This window comes from Bubalus kerabau, chromosome 1, assembly GCF_029407905.1.
Source record: "Bubalus kerabau isolate K-KA32 ecotype Philippines breed swamp buffalo chromosome 1, PCC_UOA_SB_1v2, whole genome shotgun sequence".
Taxonomy (NCBI): domain Eukaryota; kingdom Metazoa; phylum Chordata; class Mammalia; order Artiodactyla; family Bovidae; genus Bubalus; species Bubalus kerabau.
The window spans coordinates 193,105,107-193,132,045 of NC_073624.1; the positions used below are offsets into that span (position 1 = coordinate 193,105,107).

Consider the following 26,939-nt stretch of genomic DNA (forward strand, 5'->3'; position numbering starts at 1 on the left):
TCAATGTTTTTTATGATCTCCCCCGTTAATTTTGATTTTGCTTAAGATTTGACCAGAGGCCACAAAACAGGCACATTTATTAATCAATTGCAATAGTATTTGTCATGTAAATAAGATTTGCTAGCCTTATTTCCATATGCAGCAATGTGGGAGCTTAGTGTTCTGGGTCACAAATTATATCTGGACCTTCTATTTTTTGTAATAATTTTGCTTTTTATAGTTAACTAGGGATTAACATTTATCACTTAGAATATTTCTATTAATGAAGTTGGAAGAATATTGCTCATTTATTCCAGTCATTTTAAAACTTTTTTTTAGAGCAGAATTATTTCATTTTGGGAAAACATCTAGAATTTCGCTAGCCAAAATAAACAAACGCAGTTTCTACAACTGATCAATAGGTGATCCTCCTCACACTCCCGCAAGGAGTACATTCATTTCCTCAGCCTAGTTTAAGCTTTCAGTGTCAAATGAGGTGTTAATATAAAAGTGGATCAAAAATAACAGTGTTATCTATTTTCCTTATTTCACTCTTAAGGAATTAGACACAGAAGCAGTCAATGAGGGAGTCCTAACTGTACCCCATGTTCTTGACTTGCAAGCCATATCTTTCCCCATCACTCTATTTGTCTCTTAGAAGTGGGAACTCTAAAGCCTGAACATGAAATAAATTATTTATGGTCAATTTAGAATTCTCTTTTGTCTAAAGGTTGCTTACTCTGAAGTGTGAAGTTTCCTTATATGGTTCACCAGCTAAAAGCTGCATGGATTGGGTTATTTCCTAATTCTGTAGTCAGGGACTGATTTACATTGTTGACAAATGTACCTTGTAGAGTCCCAATCTTCAAAGATGTGGAAACAGTATAGTTCAGTGAGAATTCATATGCAAAGTTAATATACAAACTTTCATTGGAGAATAAAGGCAGGAAAAATCATAAGAAAATAGATTTTAAATGTCATGGATTTCTTTTTGAGTAATAATGAGGAGGCTGACTAGCCAAAGAAAGTTGTACAATGAGAATATTTCTTTCAGAATATCCTTTAGGTTTATTCATGAACAGCTATCACTTGCCCCTCCATGCCATGGCAGGCACCATTTTTTTTTTATTTGTAATACAACAGGAAATTTATAAGAGTAGATTTATTATGTCTATTGTAAGCCTTAGAACATTAGATTCCATGATAACAGGTTCAATATAGCAAGGCACAAGGGATCATCTGACTAAAACTTCTAAAAGTTAGTATTTGATGGCTATTTTCACTCAGATATGATCAGAATTGTATCTAAAAACATGGGATTTATTAATACTTTTAGAGTGACTATCTGAGCTATTTTCTACAACCCATGAAGTTCTACTTAATTCATAAATTTTAAATATTACCATTAACATGAATAAATTTTGTTCACCTATGAACAAAATTGTGTTTACCTGATTTGAATAAAGGACTTCAGGAATTCTGCTCCTTTCAATTTCTTCTATGTACAATCCAAAATAATGGTGGGGAAAACAATACCCTTTACATATTAAGATGGGAATTCTCTTTGGTCCTGTCATTATCTACCTTACTTATATTTCAAAGGAACTTATCTGGTAGTATTCCACTCACTAGACAAGTTTTATACAAAAAATATTCTGAGCAAAATCAGTATCAAAAATACAAGCAGCAAGACAATAATAATATATAATACTTGTCAAGAGCTTCCTTTGTGTCCAAAATGGTGTTCAGTACTTTACACATTTCTATCTTACTGATACTTATTATTTAGAACAGTTTTATAGAGTTATTATCATAGACAGAAAAACAGGATTTGGACGTTAGTATTTAGGAGAAGGCGATGGCACCCCACCCCAGTACTCTTGCCTGAAAAATCCCATGGATGGAGGAGCCTGGTAGGCTGCAGTCCATGGGGTTGCGAAGAGTCGGACATGACTGAGTGACTTCACTTTCACTTTTCACTTTCATGCTTTGGAGAAGGAAATGGCAACCCACTCCAGTGTTCTTGCCTGGAAAATCCCAGGGATGGGGGAGCCTGGTGGGCTGCCGTCTATGGGGTCACACAGAGTCGGACACGACTGAAGCAACTTAGCAGCATTTAATACTCTTGGTTCAGTGGTAAAGAATCCACCTGCTAATGCAGGACATGTGGGCTCTATCCCTGGGTCGGGAAGATACCCTGGAGGAGGAAATGGCAACTCACTCCAGTATTCTTTCCTGGAAAACCTCATGGACAGAGGAGCCCGGGGGCTATAGTCCAATGGGTCGCAAAGAGCCAGACATGATTTTGCAATTACACACATACGTATGTAATACTCTACCTTAGCTTTATCTTCTATGCCTCCTGTACTTCATACTGTGTGGTTATAGTACTCAGGGCAATGCTGACATTACGGAAACTTAATACTGAGAATGTACAGAAAGGTTCTCACCTTAGACCAGTCACCCATCCGCCACACGTAGCATTTGGAGTAATCCTCACAGTCTTCAGCCTCCCTGGGTCGGGTGGAGAGGACACATTTCTTTCTAGGGTTAGTACACCTCACAGTCCGATGACGTACACCCTTGCCACACTTGACCGAACACTGGAAAATAACGTCAGAGACTGTGGATAAAGCTGGTGATTAGAAGATATAGACTTGATGATCAAATTACATTAGGAACTGGTTCTTATCTCTCATACACCTATCACCTACACAAAGGCCAGAATGAAGGCTATGCCCTAGCATCAGAGGCCAGACAGTGCTTCAGGCACAGTGCTAGAAATGAATGGGTTTCAGGAACACAGGACCATTACTACAGAGAGTTCTGTAACACAGTGATTGCTTATGAAAGACAGATAAATGTGGTCAAAGTGTAAAACACTAACCTAATAACTGACATCAAATTATCATATATAATTATGCAATTATTTTTGGTGAAGACTTAGTTTGTGTTAGCCTTAAGAAGTGTTTGTAAAAAAATGACAATTTCTAAGAGGATATAAAGTTAAAACAGAGAATATGTAGCAAAAACAAAAGTTTCTTTATATAATTATATACTTCTAGAAATCATCATTCTAAATGGTTGTTTGGATTGAAAATATAATTCAGTTCAAAAAGTTCAGTTCATCTCATGAATAACTGATGCTTGATTAATGATGTGATATAACAGGTTTGAGGCCTGTAGGATATAACTGACCTTCTCTTTTACATTTATGCTCCCCATTAAGGAACATGTATAAAGCTTCCCAGTCTTACAAGAGTGTGCAGCACTGATTATCTGGACACAGGAACCAAAATGCCATTGGGTATGACAGCTGAGAGGGAGGAAGGGACGAGAGACATGGCAAAACTTGAAAACTCCAATTTATATTTATATCTGGAAAAGTTCCAAAGAAAGAGCTACAGCGATACAGTTAGCAAGGATGTAGCAGCAGATTTCAGCAGTTGTTTTTCTAAAAACTGAAGCATAGAACTCATAAGATTTTAAATATAATACATTTGGCACAAATGAGTCATTGTCTCATAATTTTTAGTTTACATTTGAATGTCTTGAGCTTTAAGGCAGACTAAACGTGTGATTTGGTATTTTAATATTTACATAAATTTTTTTTTTTCCAATGGGGCTTCCCTGGTGACTCACTGGTAAATAATCTGCCTGCAAGCAGAAGCCTCAGGAGATGAGGGTTTGATCCCTGGGTCAGAAAGATCCCCTGGAGAAGGGAATGGCAACCCACTCCAGTATTCTTGCCTGGAGACTCCCATGGACAGAGGAGCCTCACGGGCTACAGTCCATGGGGTTGCAAAGAATCGGACATGACTGAAGTGACTTAGCACATTTTTTCCAATGGAAACTAATTCTGTTCTATAAATTCAATTTTTATATTAAATAAAAACAAGAGACATTTTTAAAATTGGTGTATTACTTTGAGACATATTACTTCTCCCATCTGGTGCCAAAAATCTGTATGTTAGAACATTTCTGACCTAATCCCTCTTGAAGACTTTGCAGAAGTGTTACACTTAAGCTGAAGGTAGGGTATTTCTGTTTCTCTGATGTTCATGTGAATCATTTCTCTAGACTGAACTGATCCATTTTGATGTAAAACTGATATACATCATACATGATGAAGGATCTTTTCAACAAAATCTTTTTTTTTTTTTAATGAATGAAGCATTTATTAACCCAGCATAATTTGTTCTAATGCTCCGTGTTGGCAGCCTCCACCTGTCTGGATATTTTGTCCAGACCCTTCTGTCCCTGAGGTGTTCGGTTTGCAACCCCCTTCTTTGTGCTTTTCTACCATTTTCAGCCCCGCCAGGGCTTTGAGGACCTGGAAGGCTATGTTCTTGGAGTCTCTACTGAAAAGGCTCGTAAAGCTCAGAAATAAGACAAGAGAAAGATACGCTATTTGCTAGGGTGTTTTTTTGCAGGGGAGGTTGGGTTAACTGAAGAATATCCCCAAACCTTATTATCTAAGCTACTCTGTCCTCAATTTTCAAACGAATGGCTACTTACTGCAGCTTGGCATTTTCAGTTTGTCATTTTTACATCCCAACTAATATTTTGAAATCAAGCATATGAATGTTTTGGCTATGGATGTGCATGCACATGTGTCTTTGCACATGTATACTTGTATACAAGTGTGAGGGTGTTCATGTACATGCACCCACAAGCCCACCTAAAGTGCTTTGGAGTGGCTAGTAAATATAAGTAAGGACTGGTGTTAATCATCATGAGAAGACACGTACCATGATAACAAAATAAGCAAACGGTTTGGCATGGGACAAAGCTGTATGCTACGCGTTATAAGCTGGTGGGTACATATGCGGTGTTAGGTAGTGCTGAGGTCAAATCTCAGGTCCAGCACTTAAGTAGGACTTTGAGTAAACTAATTTATCTGAGCCAAAGTACTATAAAATGGTGAAACTTAACTTTTCTGCATTGGTGATTAAATATCAAAAAGTTACTAAATATGAGGTAAAAACAGAAGCCCTGTTCACAAGAAATGACTGTTAAGTGTTAATATCCTTTCTTCTCCTTTCTCTTCTAAATGCTCAGAGATATACGATGAGTCAATGTGTATTTTCATATGTGCCCTCTATAGAGTATACTTATGGCATAGAAATAAAAAATCTGGATTCTAAAATGTACATAATATATGCTCGTGATTATGTTACAATATTCACAGTATAAAGAGTAAATCGGTGTTTTTCCTACTTTCAAAATTATTTGAAATGAATGTATTCCTTTTATCACCAGAAAAATCAATAAACAGTATTAAAAGTGCTACGCAGAGAGACTGATTTTGATACAACACAACCTTATACAGGCTGAGAGTCAGAAAGGCAGAAGAAAACGGAGAAGCATCAGGGCAGAGACCGTACCTCGGACCACACGCCCGCCTCCCACACGGTCATGCAGTCCTGGCCCTCGCAGCGCTGGGCAGAGGCCGGCTTGGGCCCCGTGCAGTCCCTTTCCCGGGCTCTGGTCAAGGTTCCATTGCTCAGCTGTTGGGTACAGGCCACTTGTCTGCTCTGTATCCCTTTTCCACAAGTTCGTGAACAGGGGGTCCATTCTGTCATCATCCATCTAAAAGTAAAGCAAGAGTCAGTGAGACAAACTAAAAGATATCTACTTACTGTATATTTTGACATAGCTAGAATTGGCAGAATGCTATACATTATGTTTATACCACTGTATTTTTTTTTTAACTAATATTTGAGTTTTTTCCAATGACACCAAGGCTTTCTATTGCTTTGAATTCTCCATACTTCTTATCTCAGAGCCTTGCTTTTATTAGAATCTCAAAGGACTTATCAGACTCAGGCCCTGTCATCTTGCATGCTTTGCTGGCTACTGCCTGTCCCATCGGAGAAGGCAACGGCACCCCACTCCAGTACTCTTGCTTGGAGAATCGCATGGACGGAAGAGCCTGTAGGCTGCAGTCATGGGGTCGCTGAGTCAGACACGACTGAGCGACTTCCCTTTCACTTTTCACTTTCATGCATTGGAGAAGCAAATGGCAACCCACTCCAGTGTTCTTGCCTGGAGAGTCCCAGGGACGGCGGAGCCTGGTGGGCTGCCGTCTATGGGGCTGCACAGAGTCGGACACGACTGAAGTGACTTAGCAGCAGCAGCAGCAGCAGCAGCCTGTCCCATTGCCATATTGAGGGATCTAACAAGAATAAAACTGCATAACATAAATGAGTTTGTTCTTATTCTCTGCATTTAGAACCTTCACAATAACCCCACCTGTTAAGTTCTACAACTTCTGTGGCCATTTACAGAAAGGGAAACTGAGGCAAGGGGATGTGTAGTGACTTCCCTAAGGTTACAAAGTTGTGGAGTCAGAAACTGAAATGAGACTGCCGACTGCCTCACAAGGGGGACACGTGCAGGTACTGGCAAATAAAAGAAGCCTGTCTTGGAGAGCCCCACTCACCTGGGGAAGCAATCACTAATGTTTTATGCCCATCACCTGCAACCAGGTTTTTGCGTCTGGGGTGGACCCTCCAGGGAGAGCCAAAGTCGCTTCTTTAGGCTAGCTGCTATCTTGTTACAATGTGATCATTAGCATCAAAGTGACAGGCTACATGCAAAGTGAGCTGATTTTAGAGGTTCTCAGGACTCCAATATTATTCTCAGATTTCACTGATTCTGCCAATTCATATGTATTTTAATACATAGATGAAGATCCTTTTTCCAAGCAATCATTATGGGCAGTGATGCATCTCTATGCCACTTCCATTTCTAATGAAGTGGGATCAACTCTAAGGACCACTCATTCAAACACCTCCCCAAATTTATTTCAGGAAGGAGCCAAGGCCTATGACAGAAAAGTGATTCATAAAATTTGGTTTCTGCATGATTCCTGTCAAAAAAAAAAAAAAAAAAAAGCCCTCTGGGCCTTTCGGATTATTTAGATAACCTTATAGTGGGATTTTGGGATTCCCAGGTGGCGCTAGTGGGAAAGAACACCCCTGCCAGTGCAGGAGACATAAGAGATATGGGTTCAGTCTCTGGGTTGGGAAGATCCCCTAGAGGAGGGCAGGGCAACCCACCCCAGTATTCTTGCCTGGAGAATCCCATGGACAGAGGAGCCTGGTGGGCTACAGTCCATAAGTTCACAAAGAGTCCGACAGGACTGAAGCAACTTAGCACACATGCACAGAGGGGGGCTTAAATCCCTTACTAAATGATCTACGTAACACTATGCACAGCACAGGGCAATCAGAAGCCATGAGCATCAAGCTGGCTTCCTTACTACCCGTGTTCATGAAACAATACTTAGCAGCTGCTACGGTTCCATGTTTCTCATTTGTTAGTGTTTATTATTATAGTGTCTGACATACAAAAGGCATTGAGTATATAGTATGTTCTATATATACCAGAGTGTATTTATAATTATTCTTATATTTCTCTATGTTTATCTTAGAACATAAACCATATGCTCAACTGACTTCTAGACCTTTCTATTTCACCTTATGGAACTTATTTATGAAGCATCCGCAGCCTAGATCCTTAACATCCAGGTCCAAGACCCTTCTTCCTAGAGTACTTTCTTCATCCATCCCACAAGGACTCTGTTATCCTCTGCCCTCTGTCACCTGGCTTGTGGCAATGCTCCAAAGTTTGAGAAGTCACATGCTCAGGCCACCTAGTTTTTGCATCTGTATAATGGCTCAATCCCAAATGAGTCTATGCTCTTATTTCTAAAACAGAAGAAAACATCACAACAACATTTGCACTCCAATATTGCCTCTAAGAAAGTTCCTGTCTGCTCATCTACCAAGTATGATGTAGACCTTCCAGTTTGCTATGGAGTCCCCTAGTGGATTTTTCCTAAAGTGAATATTTATCTTCCAAGTTTATTTCAGTTTCTGCTTCATCTTTCCCAACAAGAATACCTAGGCTATAAGAACAATATGAACCCATCTATGTGTCTTGCCCCTAAACTAGGGAACCAACCATGGAACTACAGAAGACAGTACTGAAAAGAGAAGTATTTACAATTTCATGAAATCTCAAATTTTTTAAATAAAATAAGTTTTAGAGACCCACAGTGCAACGATAAAAAGTCACTTTTTTTCATTCCTTGGAAAACTGCTGAAAAATAAGAACAAAAATATGTAACACATTGTGTAGTGAAGGAAAACATTTTGTATCTTAGAATTCATCTAATTGGAATTATCTCATTTTCTTATGTGCAAGACTACTGCTTACACAGCTAGTGTATCAGTGTATTTTCTATATGGTACACAAGATTACATCAGGCCATTTGGTGACTTTTTCAATAAATGTCAATAGTAATTAGAATGTTTCTCAGCACAGTGGGGGAAAGAAAGCAAGAGGAATCAAAGTTTTGCTATGGCAATAAGTCTTGGCAAGTTTTCCTGTGATGAGTCCTCATAATTGCTGCGTCCATTTCTTGCTTTTCAATATTTTGGTTAACCTCACTGACATTGCTTCCTGGTGGTTTAAAATATACCACCTCCTTTTCCAAGGGAAAGTAGACAATAATCTCTAACAAAAAGAGAGATTCCAGTCTCCAGCTGAAAAAATTTTTCACTCAGAAATGTACTGGCCTTTTAAAACCATTCATTTTACCAAGTCATTATCAAGGCATTTTCCCCCAAGATAGCTGAGGTCAGTGAATGAACAATAACTGGCCTGTACTGTACACTCCGATTCTTCACTGACCCAGTATGGAAGTGACAAAATGCTCTAGAGTCCTCAAATCCAGCTCATTCAATGTTCCCGACAGACCAGAAAAAGCCACTGCTCTTTGACCCAGATGGGAAAGCTATATGGTATATAAAACAAATGCTGTTTTGAAACATTTTAATAAATTATTTAACACAAGGTAAATTAGCATTTGATGTCTATTAAAAGGGATAAAAACAAAAAAGATAATTCTTAGGAATAGTAATAATAACAACAAAAAATCCAAGTTCTTTAGCTGACAAGGCAAAAGCTAAAAATTCAGCTTCTGTATCTATCTGCTTAGCACCGAATGAAAAAGAACCAAGGACCTGACTCTAGGCAACAATATTTCCCTAGGTCACCCTTTCTGTTGATTAGTACTCTGCCTTACAAAAACACTTAATTGGTTCACCCACAGAGTTAGTTATAAAAGAATATAGTCTGGCTAGAGCAAAGGGACTGTTAAACATTAGTCAAAGTACTTTAGTATACTTTTTTCTTTTGGATATTCTTTTACATTTTAATATTCTATTCTTTAGGAGCATATTTTTCCCTGTCAGGGAGGAGGGTAGGACTGTTAGAGCATGAATGCAAAGGAAAGAAAAAGTAGTAATCAGCTTCTGATGCCTTAAATATACTGAGTCTACAGAAAAGCAAGTCTTGAAATTTCAGCTTTGTAGAGGAAGACAAGATTATCCAAATTCTTTTAAGCTCTCATTAACATAGCATGAGCCAGATATGGAGAGTTTTGCAATAAGCCAGAAACAGAGGGAGCTCGGATGCAGTGCTACATCTGATGGGGGAAGGTGGAGAGGAAAAGAGAAACCAGAAGAACTGAGCATTAGCCTGTGTGACACTAATTCCCAGAGAGATTACTGAAGACAGAAAAAGCCTAAATATAGTTAATTGGCAGCTCTCCTGCTCCTTCTCCTTTAGCTCCCCATACATTGTGTTGGAAGGTCATGAGGAAGCTTATCTTAGAGAGCGCCCCAAAGCTACGAGTTCTCTGAATATCCGAGATGTATACATTCACTGTGACTCCACAGTAGAAACTTCTGGGACAGGAGAGCAATCGTTTGACTCCCTAAGAACTCATGCATACACCCTAACTCACTGAGCTTCAACAAATCTCTGAGTGTCAGGATAGAATAAAAGTCTCTGTCTCCAGATTCCAGAGAAATCAACCCAGCCTCAGACTCTTTTTGTCACTCTATCCTTCAAAGCTGTGAGGATGAATGACATGGAGCTGAGTCCCACTCAAGCCCAACATCAATTTTTATATGAGAGCACAGTGATTTTTCAGGAGCCCTGTGCCAGAAACCATTCTGCACAGCCTTGCTCCAAAATCATGCTTAGGTTCCATTCACCCATCTCTGATGGTTACTAAGGGGTATCCTTCCTTCTACATCACTTTAAGCTGCTCAGCATGGCTGTTCTATCCCCTACTCATGGGTTTCTTGCCTGCCCTGTTGCTTATTACTCACTGAGAAAGTCACAGGGGACCAAAGGAACCAATTTTCTAATAGCTAGGACCCAGGTCAGGAATCTGGTGATCAGAGATCAAGAATCAGTTTGTCTCTGGGGCAAAGAAGTAGAATCTAAACTTGGGGGCCAGAAGGACCAAATGCTCTCATTGTTGTGTCAGGGACTGGGTCCTGGTCAGTCCCACTTTAGTTTATATCATCATTGGCATGTCCTAACATATCATTTTGGAGAATTTGGGAATGAGTAGTTGAATTCAGCCAAATAGTTAGATTTCTGAAGAGGTGATCAACAGGTTACCAAATAATTTTAACTACTCCTTCCTTATTAAGTTAGAGGAGTTGTTTTCACACTGTGAACAATAGATAAAGTAGACATCAATCCTAGCCTTGCTTCTCCAACACCCGTTCCCTAGAGTTGATTACGCTCCTTTCTTAGGCCTTGCTTATTTAAAGCCTTTCATTTTGATACACAACACATTGCACTGCTTTTAAGAAACTGTGATTCTTTAATGAGTGTTGAGACAGGTTTACCTTGTTTGGCATGGCTGCTCATTGCACTTGCGAATCTGTGGCTCTGGCTTTGTTAAGTACTTGCATTTCTTGTTATCCACAATGCTGATATTTTTGTTCATGATTTTTGTGCAAGACACTGTTGTTTTCCTTTCTCCTGAAAAGAGCAAATAAACATAAGAAGAATTGTTATTATAGGCCTCTATGTGATGGACTTAGGAGGTATTCTTAGGCTTGTACTTTTCATATGTTAAACAAATTTTAGATTAGATCAATGAAAATGATATTATTTATAATTTGCAAAACAAAATGTACCTCTAGGCTTAAGCAAGATGAATAATAATTTTTCTTAATTGTTAGCAACTAAATGGAAAGCTTTATAATACAAAAAGATTATGTAGCATAAATTGATAAGATATTAATTAAAGATACTTATAAAGGACTGTATCATTCTTTTAGCATTCAGTGGGGGAAAGCTGTATTTTTATAAAGTCTCTGTGCTGTCACAAAAGCACATAAACACTCATATAAACGTGTGAACATTTTATCACCTGGCTGTACACCATCAGGGGTAAGTTTTAGGAGGTAAGCTTATTTCGAGTATAACTCAAATCTTTTTTGTCACTTTTGGTAAAGAACCCAAGACTTCAAGAAATACTCACTCCCTAATGATTATCCTGTTCTCTAAGAAAAACCATGGCAGTTTTCCCATTTTTCACAAGATTTCAGAAAATGGGCTCTTTTCCTTTCTCTGGTAAGATGAAGTTTGATTATAAGAGGTAAAAATGACTATTTGTACGTGATACTCATTTCACTCAGAACCTTGTAAGCACTCTTACTTGACAACAGTTATATTATTTCATCTTACACTGAAAAAGCCAACTACATATGTGCTGATTCTCTTTTCCTAAAATGGTCTAAATATCTATATAGGATTTAATAATCTAATGTAACTTGTTTGACCCTATGAAAATAATTAAATCAGTCAATAACTGTAAAGCCAGACAGGTCATGAAGGATTAAGGAAAAACAAAGTCACAAGTCTTTGCATCACTATTGAAGGGCCCATTAGTTAGGGTCCTATGACTGTCTTGCAATAATAATTAGGAAACTCAGAGAAGCAGAAATGACTTACAATGTTAAGTTTTCTTCACAGAGAAAACCAGCCTTACTAGGTAGCGGTTACCTAAATGTGAGAACTCAGGAAATTTTTGGTCAACATCTGCCTAGTTTCCCTATGTTTCAGGTGCTCTTTTATGACCTGACCCATATAATGAATAGATATTACACAAATTTTGTATAATGCTAGCATATATATGTATTATTTCTACATGACAATGATGCTTACCTAAATGCAGGATTAAAATAAATGTTGCTTTTTTGAAATATTTGTTTTAAAATCTAATTTAAAACCTCATAGTCATAAGGCACTCTTTTACAGAATAGATGGAGTTGTCTAAATTAATTTAAATTTAATGCTTTTCACAACCACAGCACAGAAGGATGACAATCAGACAATATCCAGAAAGCTTTTGCTGAAATTCACTGTAGTCACGGAATGAATAACTCAGAGCTAATTATACTGCATTTTTTCATTTACTCAGAAAGCGTCTAACTTTAGTTATGCTGGCCCAGAGGTGACATACTGAGCTAATGACAAAAATCTTTCAAGTGCTGATATATCGAAAGAGATACAGGTATTGGCACCAATACGTGGAGTGCCTTACTGGTGTTCTAACAAAGTATGAAGCTGTGTGAGTAAGAATTGGGACATTTCCATCCACACTGTAGCAAATAAGCTCACATCGTAAGTTTTTTGGCAGACAGAAGAGGGTTTAGCCCTACTTTTAAAAAATTTCATTGAACAAAAACAAAAGAATCAAGGGGGAAAAAAAATCTAATGCTCAGCTACAGTCACATTATGCCTATGAAAATACAACCAGGATCCTAAAGCCATATGGAAATGTTATTGTTTGATTTTTTTCTTTTATATATTTTTATGTCCCTGCCAACACAGGAAATTTCCATTCTAGCATCTAATAGCAGTATTTACAACGCATCCAATACTGTGGAACCGAGGGACGAACAGAAAAGTGATGAAGTAACTGGCCTTCTGCCTGAATCTTGAGTAGATGCAAGCTGTTGACAGTGTATTATTTGCTTTATGGCAATTAACTTCATCTCTGGGTCATTCCCGCTAAATTATTATTGGGGAAATCTGTTTTGATGTTCTAAATTAATTATAAACAAAATACAATAACCATTACGAATTCATCTTATCACCAAATTTGGGCAAAATTTTAAAAGGAAGGGTAATTTTTATTTACTGACTCTTTGTTCTCTGAAGACAGTTAACAAAAACTAGATATTATGTTGTGTTCCTTCTTTTCCAGTCTCAGAGATAAGCTGGTATTTTTTTTTATGCTAGGTATTTAATCCATAAAATGGCTATTTCTAATAGAACTCTATTCTACTCAGGTAGATCACATTTCTAAAACCTTCATCATGTATGTGGAAACAGTTTGAGGTGTAGGTTGAGTATTTCAGGATGCATAACTGAAATTCTCTACATGTTATAGGACATTTCAAACTTTTTTTTTGAAAAATTTACTTTTTAATTTTGAAATAATTTTACCCACATCTACTTTGGGAAATAAGAGGATCTGAATACCCTTTATCCAATTCCCTGCAATGGTAATGACTTGCAAGACTATACTACAGCATCACTACCAAAAGACTGACATTGATATCGTCAAGATGTACAATATTTCCATCCCCACAAGAATCCCTTCAGTTACCCTTTTAGAGCCACACTCACTTCCCCTACCATCCACCAGTCCGTTTAGCCCTGGCAACTACTAGCCTATTCTCCATTCCTATGATTTTTTTCATTTCAAGAATGTTTTGAAAATATCATACACAGTGTATAACTATTGGGGACTGATATTTTTTCAACCCAGCATGATCCCCTTGGAGGCTCATCTTCATTGTTATATCAATCATTTGTTCCTTGTTATTGCCAACTAGTAATTCCTGCTGTGAATGGACTGCAATTTATTCAACATATCATCCATAGAAAGGTAAGTACATTCCAAACTTTTCACTAAAATTGGGCAACTCTATATGAAAAAGACTATATGCATTCATTTGTCTTCACAATTTTCTCTTATAATTTTTAATTAATATAGTTCCCATTAAACTAACAATGACTAGCAAGCAACTAAGCCAAAAGTAAAAATAATTAAATGAGGAAAAAGGTCTTTTCTCTGAGTAGAATGTAGAATGCTGCTAATTTTTCAAGCATACATTTTTTAACTTGAGCAGCTTCTAAAATCATGTCATGTCCCTTCATTCTCAGTCATTCTGTTTACATTTCTATAAAACATTTTTCCCCACAAGGTTTGGGCTTAACATTAATAGGACACTTTCATTTTTATTTTAATGAAAAAAAAAATGTATTCTGCATTGTTCCTAACACTCAACAAATAATCCAGTCTGATCTTATCATTTCCATACATACAAATATTTTAATGGTATCCCTTAACTTTCAAGTTAAATTTAACTTGAGTGCCTAACACTTTAACTGGCCTGGCCTCTCTGGCTCAGAAAACAGGAAAGAGTTACTGTCTTTGCTTTGTTTTCCTGTTAACAAGCAACAAAATGAAACAACTGATGTGGGCTTCACTTTCCCTTCTTTTTACTGTTCCTCTTTAAGCAGATCCAGTAGAGGTTAATTTAACACCACACCTTTCTGCTAAGGAAGCTGAATGTCTGAGGGGCAAACTGAGGCCAGATAAGTGAAGAGACCTGTTTGTTCTCTTATTAAGAATATCAAACAACTTCATATCTGGTGTGTACTTCATTAGTCTTTATATTTTGAGTGCCTAACATCTTCACAAACTGGCTTCTACTTTTTTTTGTCAAATAATTTCCCACAGCTTGATTCTCATATTTTGCCCCTGACTAATAAACATTCTCGCTAATCTCAGGGCCTTTGCACTTATGCATATCCCTGGAAGGCTTTCTACAGCTCTCCGTACATACTCTGTATGGTGCTTGTATTATTATCTAACCCCTACCAGGGAGGACAGTAAATTCTCTAAAAACAAAAAGTACTCATCTCTGAATTATCCAGCAAAAGTACAAGTACATTCAGTATTGGTAAAGGGATCACTAAATGAAATAGAAACATGTAATTCAAGCCCAAAGCAGTTGCCACAGTAAGAAAGTCATCTCAACACCGTGTTTCCTAAAATGGTAAAAAAATCATTTGCAAACTCAATGACCAATTATGGGGAATAATTATATACAGCAAATCAAACAAATGGATTATCATTTTGGTGTTACAATTCAAAGTTATAAAGAGTTTACATGAATAACAACTGTTCCTATTAATTTATTTAAAGAAACTAGGACATGAAATGACATGAAATATTATTGAATCCAAACAATGCAGAGAAGAGCAAACATATATTTTGGTACATTTTCTTTGGCTAATAGCATTTACATTGGTACAGGCAAAGTGCCTGTGAAAGGGAAAAACAGAAAAACCCAGCACCCTTAATAAGATACAGGCATTTGTATACTGAGAGATTTCCTCAATTTGGACCCAAAGGCTTGGGTGCATCCAGGGACTGACCATGGCCAAGGAGAGCCGTGTCTAGAGGATATCACAATGCAAGGCTAAGAGCATAAAAGTCCTAAGTTAGCAGGATTTGGATTAATGTGAAGAATGTGGAATGTTGACTTGTTTTTTCCCCTTCAAAGTGTTCAGATTTTCTAAAAGCATATTTAACTCTTCATTTATTTCAAAACAGGTTATTAAATTTGAGGGCCTTCATTCTAGGTTTTATGTCATTAATTCACCTACTAGATTAAAAATGAGACTTAGAGTAATGCAGTTACTGTATGTAGTATGCAGAATGTGGATTTCACAAAAAAACCTTCAGCTATTATGGAATTATAGATTGCTACTGCCTCTGAAGAGCAAGATCATTTCAAACAACCTTTTATTAAAAAAAAAAAAAATCCTTTATCCACTGACCTGTACTTCTGAGGTGCCAAAATAAATTTAAAACATTCCTTCAAAGATTTTTTAGATATTTTAGAACACCAACAGAAAGTAAATATTTACTTCACAAATATGTTTTAAGATGTTTGAAAATAAAAGGACCAATATCAATGATCAGTGCTGAAGTGCAAAGTGATACATCTATTTGAAGTTTTCTAGGAGTATGATTTCTAAGATTGTGATGCAAAGTGTACATGTTAAAAACTTCTGGAAAAATTTACTTACGATCACCAGCATTACTGGATATTCTAAAGTAATATTTCTTCTAAAAGAAGAAAATTTTTTATCTCAGACTTTTCTTATAATAACTTGTATCAATAAATTAATAGACACACATAATAAAGGAACTCTAACAGATTATTTTAAAACTTAGAGATACTGATATAAAAGATCATGATAATAAAAATTTAGCTACTGGAAACTAGGCATTTTAAAAAAACATTTCTTGTTCCCACTTATTGCTGGAGTGTAGTTCCTTAAAATTGTGTTAAAAAAAAAAACACCTATGTCAAACACTGAAATTGTATACTGCCCTGTGTTAATTTATTTGCTCGTTTTTGCTTAATATTCCTATGAAGTAGAATAGTCTTATTATTCTTCTTTGCTGCTGAAGATAAATTTTGCCTGAATCTGTTTCCAATGTTCTGTGCTTTGAACTTACTCTCATTTAATTCATGAATATGCTGAAAGGTTACAAAGCTCTTTCTGGCTATAAAATCGACAAAACAGAGTCAGAAATGATGCGATTCTTGAAACCCTGTCCATCCACTTTATTTATGAACTGCAAAGGAAAATAATATCCAAATGCCCAGAAACATTTTGGCACTGAAATGAATATACATTCTATTAACATAGTCAGAGATAATTGAAAACTGTTGACTAAACACAATGGAACAGATCTGAGAGAGAAGGTCTGTTCAAGTGCAAGTCATATAGAAGTTGCTTATAATTAGGACTTTTATAAAATAAGCTGTTTGAAATAAAAGTAAGGACATAGCTAAATTTTTATTTAACAGATTAAATAAAACATCTCTTTGAATCCAAAGAAAACCTATGTAATCTTTTTAAGGGACATGCTATGTTTTGTGGGATGAAATCACTAAATCCCTGAGCTGCTCCTGAAGGAAATGGATGACAAAGAGGAAAGAAGATCTGAACTCAGGAGTCCTGGATTCTAATCTTGGCTCCACTCCCACTGGACATGTGACCTTGCAAAGGCACTTAATCTCTATGCACTTCAATTTTCTCACATTAATAATTACACAGTCATGCTTAAGAATATCTAAAAGTCCTTCTGACTTTGAACCTAAAGTAACTTATACTGAACTTCTATTTCTTAAAGCCTAGCAAGTGACAAAACGTATTCTAGGCTGTATGATTTTGGAAAAAAAAAATTTAACCCCCAAATTTTCTTGTTTAAACTGAAGACTGACAAGTTCTATATGTTTACTTCTGAAGCTTTTACTAGACCACAATTACAGCAGAATGAAAAAAAAAAATGAGGATAATAAAATTCACTGGGCAAATATTTTTCTGTCTAGAGTCTCAAATGTAAACAGATTTTAATGACTGTCTTTCGGTGCAGTAATAGGAACCAGCAACATTTTCATTGCTCAGTTTCCTCATGACCCACCATGGGATGGTGGCTGGTCATTCTTGTCTGAGTTATACCAAGGAAGGAAGAACTCTGTGGATTTTCACTTTAAATGTTTGTTTATATCTGTGTTTTGCTTTTTTATGGAGAGGGGATGTGAAGTAGAGCCCCTTAAGTGCTATGGGCCCTGGCATCAGTAAGAAATGGGTGAAGTGGAGGCACAGGAATTTGGGTGTATATGGGAACATCAGCAGGAGAGGACCAGAGGAGACAGGATCGAAGTTACATGGTGATAATGGGGCCCTGAAAAACTACGGCCAATGGAAATTTCATTGTGCCAAGGATAACTGCTGCTGCTGCTGCTGCTAAGTCGCTTCAGTCGAGTCCGACTCTGTGAGACCCCCACAGACGGCAGCCCACCAGGCTTCCCCGTCCCTGGGATTCTCCAGGCAAGAACACTGGAGTGGGTTGCCACTTCATTCTCCAATGCATGAAAGTGAAAAGTGAAAGTGAAGTCGCTCAGTCGTGTCCAACTCTTCGCGACCCCGTAAACTGCAGCCCACCAGGCTCCTCCATCCATGGGATTTTCCAGGCAAGAGTACTGGAGTGGGGTGCCATCGCCTTCTCCGAGGATGACTGCTACAAGCTTTTAAATTGTGACTAGAAATTCTTTTGTTATAATTACTCTATAAGCCCCAGGAGCAAAGCCTGCTCTGTATAATCTTCCCCTTCCTGGCCTACCACATTGCCTTTACTCTGGAGCCGTGTGTTCCTGGAGTTCCAGAGTTCCAGGGGAGAGTTCCAGAGCTCCAAGTGCTCTAGCAAAAGCAGCTACTCCCCTGTCTCTGAAACTCTGGATGTTCCCGGCACCTTTTTCTCCTGTCTCCTGAAGAAACCATTTCTTGCTTTCTCCATGGTTGCCAGTGGGGTGGCCATTTTTTTGCTTACACTCCATACTTTTGCATCTAGAGGCAGACCATTCCCCCTTCTTCCTAAACCTACAGCTTTGGGGCAGACCATGCGGTGCCATCCCCTTCTTGATGCAGCCAAACACCAATCCCCGGATCAATCACTCTTTTCAGTCTAAGAGTTTATGCTCCTGGATTATTGTTCTATTTTCTAATACTGCTCCCTATACATTTTTGTTTGGTTTGTTTTTTTAATTTTTTGAACTTTTACTTTTGTACTGGGGGATAGCCAATTAACAATGTTGTCATAGTCTCAGGTGAACTGCAAAGAGACTCAGCCATACATATTCATGTATCCATTCTCCCCAACACCCCTCTCATCCACCCCTCCCACATAACATTGAGCAGAGCTCCATGTACTATACAATAGGCCCTTGTTGGCAATCCAATAACACAATTCTTTTTGTAATTACTATAGCCATTTGAATGATTCTTCAACACCGAGGACTCAGTTCCAGGCTCTCTTCTCGTCCCAAAGATGTGACCTTTCACTTCACTGAAGCCACTAACTCTCCTGGTCTTGTTTTTACTAATAACTATATCCCCTCTATACTCTCAGCTCTATTTTCTGTCACCATCTCCTGTATTTCCAGCCCTCTTCTTAAGTCTAAAAATCTTCTGAGTCTAAAAGTTCTTTAACCCCACCAGGCCCTAAAATTCATTAGTGCTACCACCATTTGACTGTCTTCCAAGTCCTTCATATCTTTGCTTTTCTCCATATACAACTAAATTCCATGGTCAATCATTTTCAGCTCCTTACATACAACCTCAGGTCAAACGTATTCTCCTTTTATTATACTCACATGGCAATTCCGAAACTTACACCACAAGTACATCTCCATGCTATACACACCTGGAGGGTAATGTACCACTCCGACGTAAGTGTCAAGCTGAATTCATGAACATCAACTTCAGATGGACGATCAGTGCTAACATATGGTCAAAACAAGTACCATTTCATTCATTTTCTTTTTCTCTTAAGTGGCCACTTCACATTTCCTCTCTTTTCAAAATTCCAACATCTCCTTTTCCACCTTTAGTCCCAGAAAAATGGACTATCTTGATAAAAATAGATGCAACCAAAAGGAGTACCACCGTAAGTTTCCAACAACTGATTTTGTTCAAAATACTGTCTTTTCTCCTGTTACTATGCTATCTATACTTCTTTCTGAAGCCCTATTCTATTCCATCCACCTTGCCAACTTAAGACATCACTCCAGAAATGTTTTGCTCTCTCCTTTGCATCACTAGTTTTCTGTTCTGTTCTAGAAAACATACACTGGCAAGCAATCATGTAAAATTCTCCTCATTAAAAAAACAATAAACTCTTTGACGCATATTCCTCTCCAGCTAATGCCACATTTCTCTGCTTTATTCTTTCAACAACATTTCCTGTTACCGTGAATCCTTTCTTCAATTCATCACATGCTATTTTCTCTTGAATCCACTCCTCTTAGTCTTTTGGATACTTATTTTAATGTTTTGTTGGTTTCTTCTCATCTGTCTGAACTCTAAAGGACATAGTGTCCCAAGTACAAATAAAAGTGTATGAATATCATATAACAACCTGCATGATGTACAGGGCACCCCCCATAAGTGTTAGTATTGATGAAAAGCAATGCAGTGAATAATCATATTGAGTGAGATATGTAAAAACTGTAAACAGCCTTTCTTTAATTCATGCCAGATTTTGCTGCAAAATAGTTCAGGCATTTAGACATGAAATGTGTTTCAAAAAACTTTCAATTTCCAATCCTTCGTGGAGTTTGAAATTTTAGATAACGGGTTATGGATCTGTCTTAACTGTCAACAGTTAAATTGGAAAACAGCTATTTTGGAAAGATAAATAATGAAAAATCCTTCACCTCCTCCACATGTGGCATCGCAATCTTCCCAGCCTGTGTGTGTCCACATGAAAAGGGGTTCAGGTGCTTTGGAGCTCTGATTCTCTGGAGGAGGGTCTGAGGGGATGGTATATTCATAGTGAAGACCATAATTCTGGTCTTGAAACAGCAGCACCTATAATATATATAGAAGGGTTCAAAGCAGACAGATCAAATCAGAGCATATTCAATGTGAAACATAAAATTAAGGATATGGATACCTTAAAATGCTTTTGGTATGGTGTGTGTGTTCCTTTCATACATAGTAGATTTGTGACCTTATCACTTAAATGCGGAAACTGTCCTACTTCTGTAAACACTGGAATTATACACTTACCTCTGAGCTAACGATGGTATGAAAAAATAGCCCATTTGAATGAGGTCAGAGATACCATATTATTTTCTCCCATGTCAATAGGCTACACTGTCTTCCAAAGCATGGTACATGTATGAGATGACTTTGGTAGGGGGGACAGGGACATGTGTCCTATATAACATCAAGATATAACCCATGATCTAGTATCAAATGAAGCCTTTTCACTCATATTAGAAAAATATGAATGATAAGTCCCTGTGTCAACAGAGGAGGAGGACAGAAGACTTTGGGAGTCATTTCACTCCATAAGGGAAGAGACCTTCTAAGCCAATTGGCGAACAAGAATATTATTCCATGTATGCTTATAGTTAAGCCTTAATTTTGGCAAGGTTACTAACTTTTCATTTACAGTAAAGACCATTTCCTTTGAAAAGAAATTTATGTTAAAAAAACTTTCAAATGCAAAGTAACTTAATAATGGTACAGTTATGTACATGTATGTAAACAGTACACGCATGTAAACAGTATAAATCATAAAGGACGTATGAGAATGGTTGAACTGTGGGTTACACTGGACTAAATCATAAGCAGTAACCATGTCTGTGATGTTATCCCATAGTACACTATATCAAGCTTAGAAGTGTATCATCATGTATGGTGCAACCATACATATTTTAAATGAAAAAAAAATACATGAAATATACTCATTTAAAATAAAAGAATGAATGAGAATATATGTTTCTTTATAAATTCATTTCCATCAAATATGTCAAACAAGCCCATGGGATATATGACATCTATGGATCTGAGGATTTATGGAAAAGTGAAAGTGGCTCAGTTGTGTCTGACTCTTGAGACCCCATGGACTATACAGTCCATGGAATTCTCCAGCCCAGAATACTGGATTGGATAACCTTTCCCTTCTCCAGGGGGATCTTTCCAACCCAGGGATCAAACCCAGGTCTCCCGCATTGCAGGCGGATTCTTTATCAGCTGAGCCGCCAGGGAAACAATCTATATAACGTGATGTGATATATAAAAAAATATATATTTAAATTTTATTCAAATATTAGAGAATTTTGATATTTAATCTATATCAAGGTAGTTGCAATGATAGGTTATAGAGTTAACATTTAATGGGGAAAAAAAAGGAGTTCAAGGTTAATTTTTTTTCCTTTTTTTCCGTAAGATTTTGCCTCAATATATTAATAGAAATACTATGACACATTTTAATTTGTGGATTGAGGAATTAGTTTGATGGCATTATGAATCAACTAGATCAACAATAAAAATAATACTTTTAAAAGTCACATGTATGTAACGTGCTGGATACTGACTGTAAGCACATGGCAGTGTTTGTTTTGACTTTAAATATCTCTTTTCATGTTGCTAGTGACTTTTCAGCTCAATAAGCTAAAAAAACAGGGAGAGAGATGAAGTCACCTTGTTTATCAACAAGCCCAGACAATTACATGATTTTTAAATTGATGAAATGAACATATAAATAAGTTATTTGTCCACTTATTTAATTACATGAAAACATGTCTGTTTTTCTTAAAAAACTACCTTTTCATTAATAGGACATTTGATTGTCCTTGAACATCTAATTCCATTAACATAAAGACATTAGTTACAAAATCATTAGCTCTTTCTTAAACCATCTGAATTTGGCAGTATTCTTTGCAAGAAGGAAAGTTACAGCTGAGGGGCTCATACTGAAGCATGGCACAGAAGGTATTGCCTTTCAAAGTTCAGTACCGGCTTTCAATCTGTAATAGTCATTAAAGAAAAATATCTTTAGAAGTGCAGTTTCCTTTGGATTACTGAATAAATCCAGGTCACATAGATGCCTTCTTTTAGACATAGTTCACTGACTTTAATTATGTTTCATGCTTCCAGGAAAAACCTTGGTAATTACCAGTCAGATTAAGGATTCTGCAGCAAGGAAACTCCCTCTGCCCAACAATAAGGTCTCACATACACTGTTTTAAAATTTTGAATTAGAGGCTCACTAAAAGAGCCTCAGTCTTGTTCCATAAAAATATGTAGGTGACACTCATGTAAGGGAGGCAACACGATGGCGTTTTCAGCAACTAAATCATTAAACGTATGTTTGTTGTTGATAATGTTGTTATTCTAAGTGACCCAATCATGGAAAGAGCCAGATATTGGTCACATGATGTTTGTTTAGTCATTTTTCCCCCTCTCTCCAGATGGCAGAGGGCACAGAGTGGAGTTTCCAATTCAAATTACAGGATCCAAAGTAACTGTGGGGAGATGAACAAAAACATTATTTAAAGTGTATGCGTAATTATGATCCAAAGCTCTCGGGTATAAAGAACTTAGATTTGATCTCTGTATCAGGAAAGGCAGCATAGAAGATGGATTAACATCTAATTCATTCAAAGCAGGGAAGCCTGGAGTGCTGCAGTCCATGGGGTCGCAGAGCCGGACATGACCGAATCACAACAACAAAATAACTTATCGGGAGATACTGAACACAGTACTTAATCTTTTGAATATTTAGTGTTTTCTAAATCTGTAAAATGGAATAATAATAATAATACATATCACACGGTGTTATTTTGAGGATTAAATGCCATAATGAATGTAAAGCACTTCTGGACAGGGTCTGCTCTCAGTGCTTGATGAATGGTGTATATTATTACTATTATTAAGATTTTGAACAGAAGGCCTCATGGAACTCACCTCGCTCCCTTTACTCATCCCTCCCTTCATGCATTCTCGGTAAAGCCTATTGACTGCAGTTCTACAAAACATTCTTACTTGAAATGTGGTCAGTGAACCAGTCGTAGTGGCAGACCAATGTTCATGTAACAAGACCAAGAACCTCAGGTGATCGGCAGGCACATTCAACTAGGGAAAAGCAAATGGGCCAATGAGATTTGAACCTCTGGTGCCTAGACTGGCAACACAGATGTCTCCAGTTGAGGACAAATTCAACTTAAACTGTTTGGAGATATTAAACAATGTGGCACATCACACTCCAAATAAACAGTCAGTTGACTGTGTTTTACAGTCGTTTTTATGTGTGGACTCGGATGTTGAAGTGTGTGAATCTCAGACTTTGCCACCAGAATGAAAAGCACACTAGCTGTGTAGTCAGTCCTCTGGCTCCTGAGTCATCAGCACTGAATGCCATGATCAAGGACAAAAAGGGCATGTGAACCTGCCACCCCATGGGTGCAGAGCCCCAGCGTCCTGATTGGTTTGCTCCAAACTCAGACCTAGTCTTCTGCTACATGGTAAAGAAACTTATTACCCCGAACATTCAAGTTACCATAATTCTTTACAGGAATCACTTAACCTGGTAAGAACACAAGGGGTAATTGGAAGCCTTGTTAAATATTTATCAAGTGTTTTCCCCAGGGACCAATATCATTTTTCTCAAGGGCATTTTATATAGATTCAGGTGGTACCCATTTCACAGATGTATGAAATGCGACAGCTTGCATGCAAGCATGGATGCTAAGTTGCGTCAGTCGTGTCCAACTCTTTGCGACCCTATGGACTGTAGCTGGCCAGGCGCCTCTGTCCGTGGAATTCTCCAGGCCAGAAAACTGGAGTGGCTTGCCATATTCTCCAGGGGATCTTCCTGACCCAGGGATCGAACCTGTGTCTCTTACGTCTCCCGTATGCGCAGGCGGGTTCTTTACCACTAACAGCACCTGGGAAGCACTCTAATCTTTACAGACATCTACTCTGATCAGTAAACATATGCTTTTAGGGAAAGAGGAACCTTATTGCCTGCTAGTTTACCTCTTTTGTGGGCTGAGAATTCTCTAAAACATCATGTCCCTTTTTAAAATGTAAAATTTTCTTTTAAATGTAAAAATTTCCACTTTTAGCCATCTTGATTTCAAACACACATAAAAACCCCCCTAAAATCCCACCTCTTAAGTAACTTTAAATATCTACTTGACAATCCAAATTTGGAAGAAAGAGAAAGCATAGTGGGCATGTCCTTTGTCATAGGAAGCTGATTATGCAGTGTTATGGATTCATCCCTCATACCAGGAGGTGTAAAGGCGTTGTAGTAGGACCTTTGGCGGAGATCTTCTCCCAGAGGCCTCGTCTTACATAATGGACAGTAGTTCCTGCTATGTTGAATGCTCCAGAGTGTTCAATCTTCCAGTCACTGTTAATAGACTGTTTTCCAGTGTCTCGGAGAGCTATAAAGAGGTTATAAAATATTATGAGATTAGCAAGTCAGCATGATTAATCACTGTCCCTTTTGCATGATTTTGTTAAAAGCATTTCATGCATTTCTAAACTAAATGGTCAGTCCTCCCTGATGTAAAATATGAGGCATCTCCACTTTGGAAAATCTATAATCACAGCAAATGCCACAGGAAATTCTCCTTCTCTCCTAAAGCTGCCCACCACCATGAAGTCACATTTACCTTTGTCTCCTCAAAACTTTCATTGAACACTTGATGTCTATAACCTTGTTTTGTCCCGTAGTCATTTATTCTTTAACATATTAAGGTTAGAGGTGTCTGTGTTGTCTATGCAATGATTCTATGAACAACGTGAGGGCTAGTACTACATCTTATACATGCTCTGTAACTCCCATGCCACCCAAGAAAAGGGTGTGATGACAGAAAGATCATTAAATAGCATGTTAACTAACAGTTCAAAATGAGAGTTATGTTCAACACAAAACAATTCAAATATAATGTGTTAGTTTTAAAAACAGAACTCAGGACCTTTTAACATTCCTAGTTTGTGATTTACTGTGTACAAGAATAGATATAAATGCTAGTTCTGATCCATAAACGGCCATCATTTATGTGAATTCTACAGAATAATTTTGTTTACCTATAATTTTTCTCTTTCTCTGTTTTGACTTGATTTGTGCCACAACTTAAATAAGATCCATAACATGGAAATGAGATGCTATGATAACCATTTAAAATTATGGATTCCTTCTATTTTTTTTACAAATGATTTTATGTTTTATTTAAGCTTTCAGACACTCTCATATAATTGAATCTCTTTCAAAAACATTTACATGAAGATTCATTGAAAGCTTTTATGTCATAATTCTACGAAAATGTTCTGATAAATTAAGCTGGTAAATCTTTCCAAATATTATTTGAGCTAATCTCTATTTATTGAACATTTGAGGATTTTTCAACTTTTTTAGTATTATGAATAACACTCAGATAAACGTAAAGTCAAGTGGGCCTTAGAAAGCATCACTATGAACAAAGCTAGTGGAGGTGATGGAATTCCAGTTGAGCTATTTCAAATCCTGAAAGATGATGCTGTGAAAGTGCTGCACTCACTATGCCAACAAATTTGGAAAACTCAGCAGTGGCCACAGGACTGGAAAAGGTCAGTTTTCATTCCAATCCCAAAGAAAGGCAATGCCAAAAATGCTCAAACTACCGCACAATTGCACTCATCTCACATGCTAGCAAAGTCATGCTCAAAATTCTCCAAGCCAGGCTTCAGCAATACATGAACCGTGAACTTCCAGATGTTCAAGCTGGTTTTAGAAAAGGCAGAGGAACCAGAGATCAAATTGCCAACATCCGCTGGATCATGGAAAAAGCAAGAGAGTTCCAGAAAAACATCTATTTCTGCTTTATTGACTATGCCAAAGCCTTTGACTGTGTGGATCACAATAAACTGTGAGAAATTCTGAAAGAGATGGGAATACTAGACCATCTGACCTGCCTCTTGAGAAATTTGTATGCAGGTCAGGAAGCAACAGTTAGAACAAGACATGGAAAAACAGACTGGTTCCAAATAGGAAAAGGAGTATGTCAAGGCTGTATATTGTCACCCTGCTTATTTAACCTACATGCAGAGTACATCATGAGAAACGCTGGACTGGAAGAAGCACAAGCTGGAATCAAGATTGCCAGGAGAAATATCAATAACCTCAGATATGCAGATGACACCACCCTTATGGCAGAAAGTGAAGAGGAACTCAAAAGCCTCTTGATGAAAGTGAAAGTGGAGAGTGAAAAAGTTGGCTTAAAGCTCAACATTCAAAAAACGAAGATCATGGCATCCGGTCCCATCAGTTCATGGGAAATAGATGGGGAAACAGTGGAAACGGTATTTTTCTGGGCTCCAAAATCACTGCAGATGGTGATTGCAGCCATGAAATTAAAAGACACTTACTCCTTGGAAGAAAAGTTATGACCAACCTAGATAGCATATTCAAAAGCAGAGACATTACTTTGCCAACAAAGGTCTGTCTAGTCAAGGCTATGGTTTTTTCTAGTTGTCATGTATGGATGTGAGAGTTGGACTGTGAAGAAAGCTGAGCGCCGAAAAATTGATGCTTTCTTTTGAACTGTGGTGTTGGAGAAGACTCCTGAGAGTCCCTTGGATTGCAAGGAGATCCAACCAGTCCATCCTAAAGGAGATCAGTCCTGGGTGTTCTTTGG

General features: G+C 37.6%; 1 protein-coding gene across 1 annotated transcript in view; it reads right to left on the reverse strand.

Annotated features, from left to right (window-relative positions):
- Positions 1–26,939, reverse strand: part of ADAMTS19 (ADAM metallopeptidase with thrombospondin type 1 motif 19) — a 276,274-nt gene that overhangs the window by 27,941 nt on the left and 221,394 nt on the right. Inside the window, exons 17-21 of the mRNA XM_055548380.1 lie at positions 24,547–24,704; positions 20,178–20,331; positions 10,701–10,836; positions 5,367–5,571; positions 2,430–2,582 (exon numbers count right to left, since the gene is read on the reverse strand). Of these exons, the coding sequence (XP_055404355.1) occupies positions 2,430–2,582; positions 5,367–5,571; positions 10,701–10,836; positions 20,178–20,331; positions 24,547–24,704 (806 nt within the window). The remainder of the gene's footprint in view (positions 1–2,429; positions 2,583–5,366; positions 5,572–10,700; positions 10,837–20,177; positions 20,332–24,546; positions 24,705–26,939) is intronic.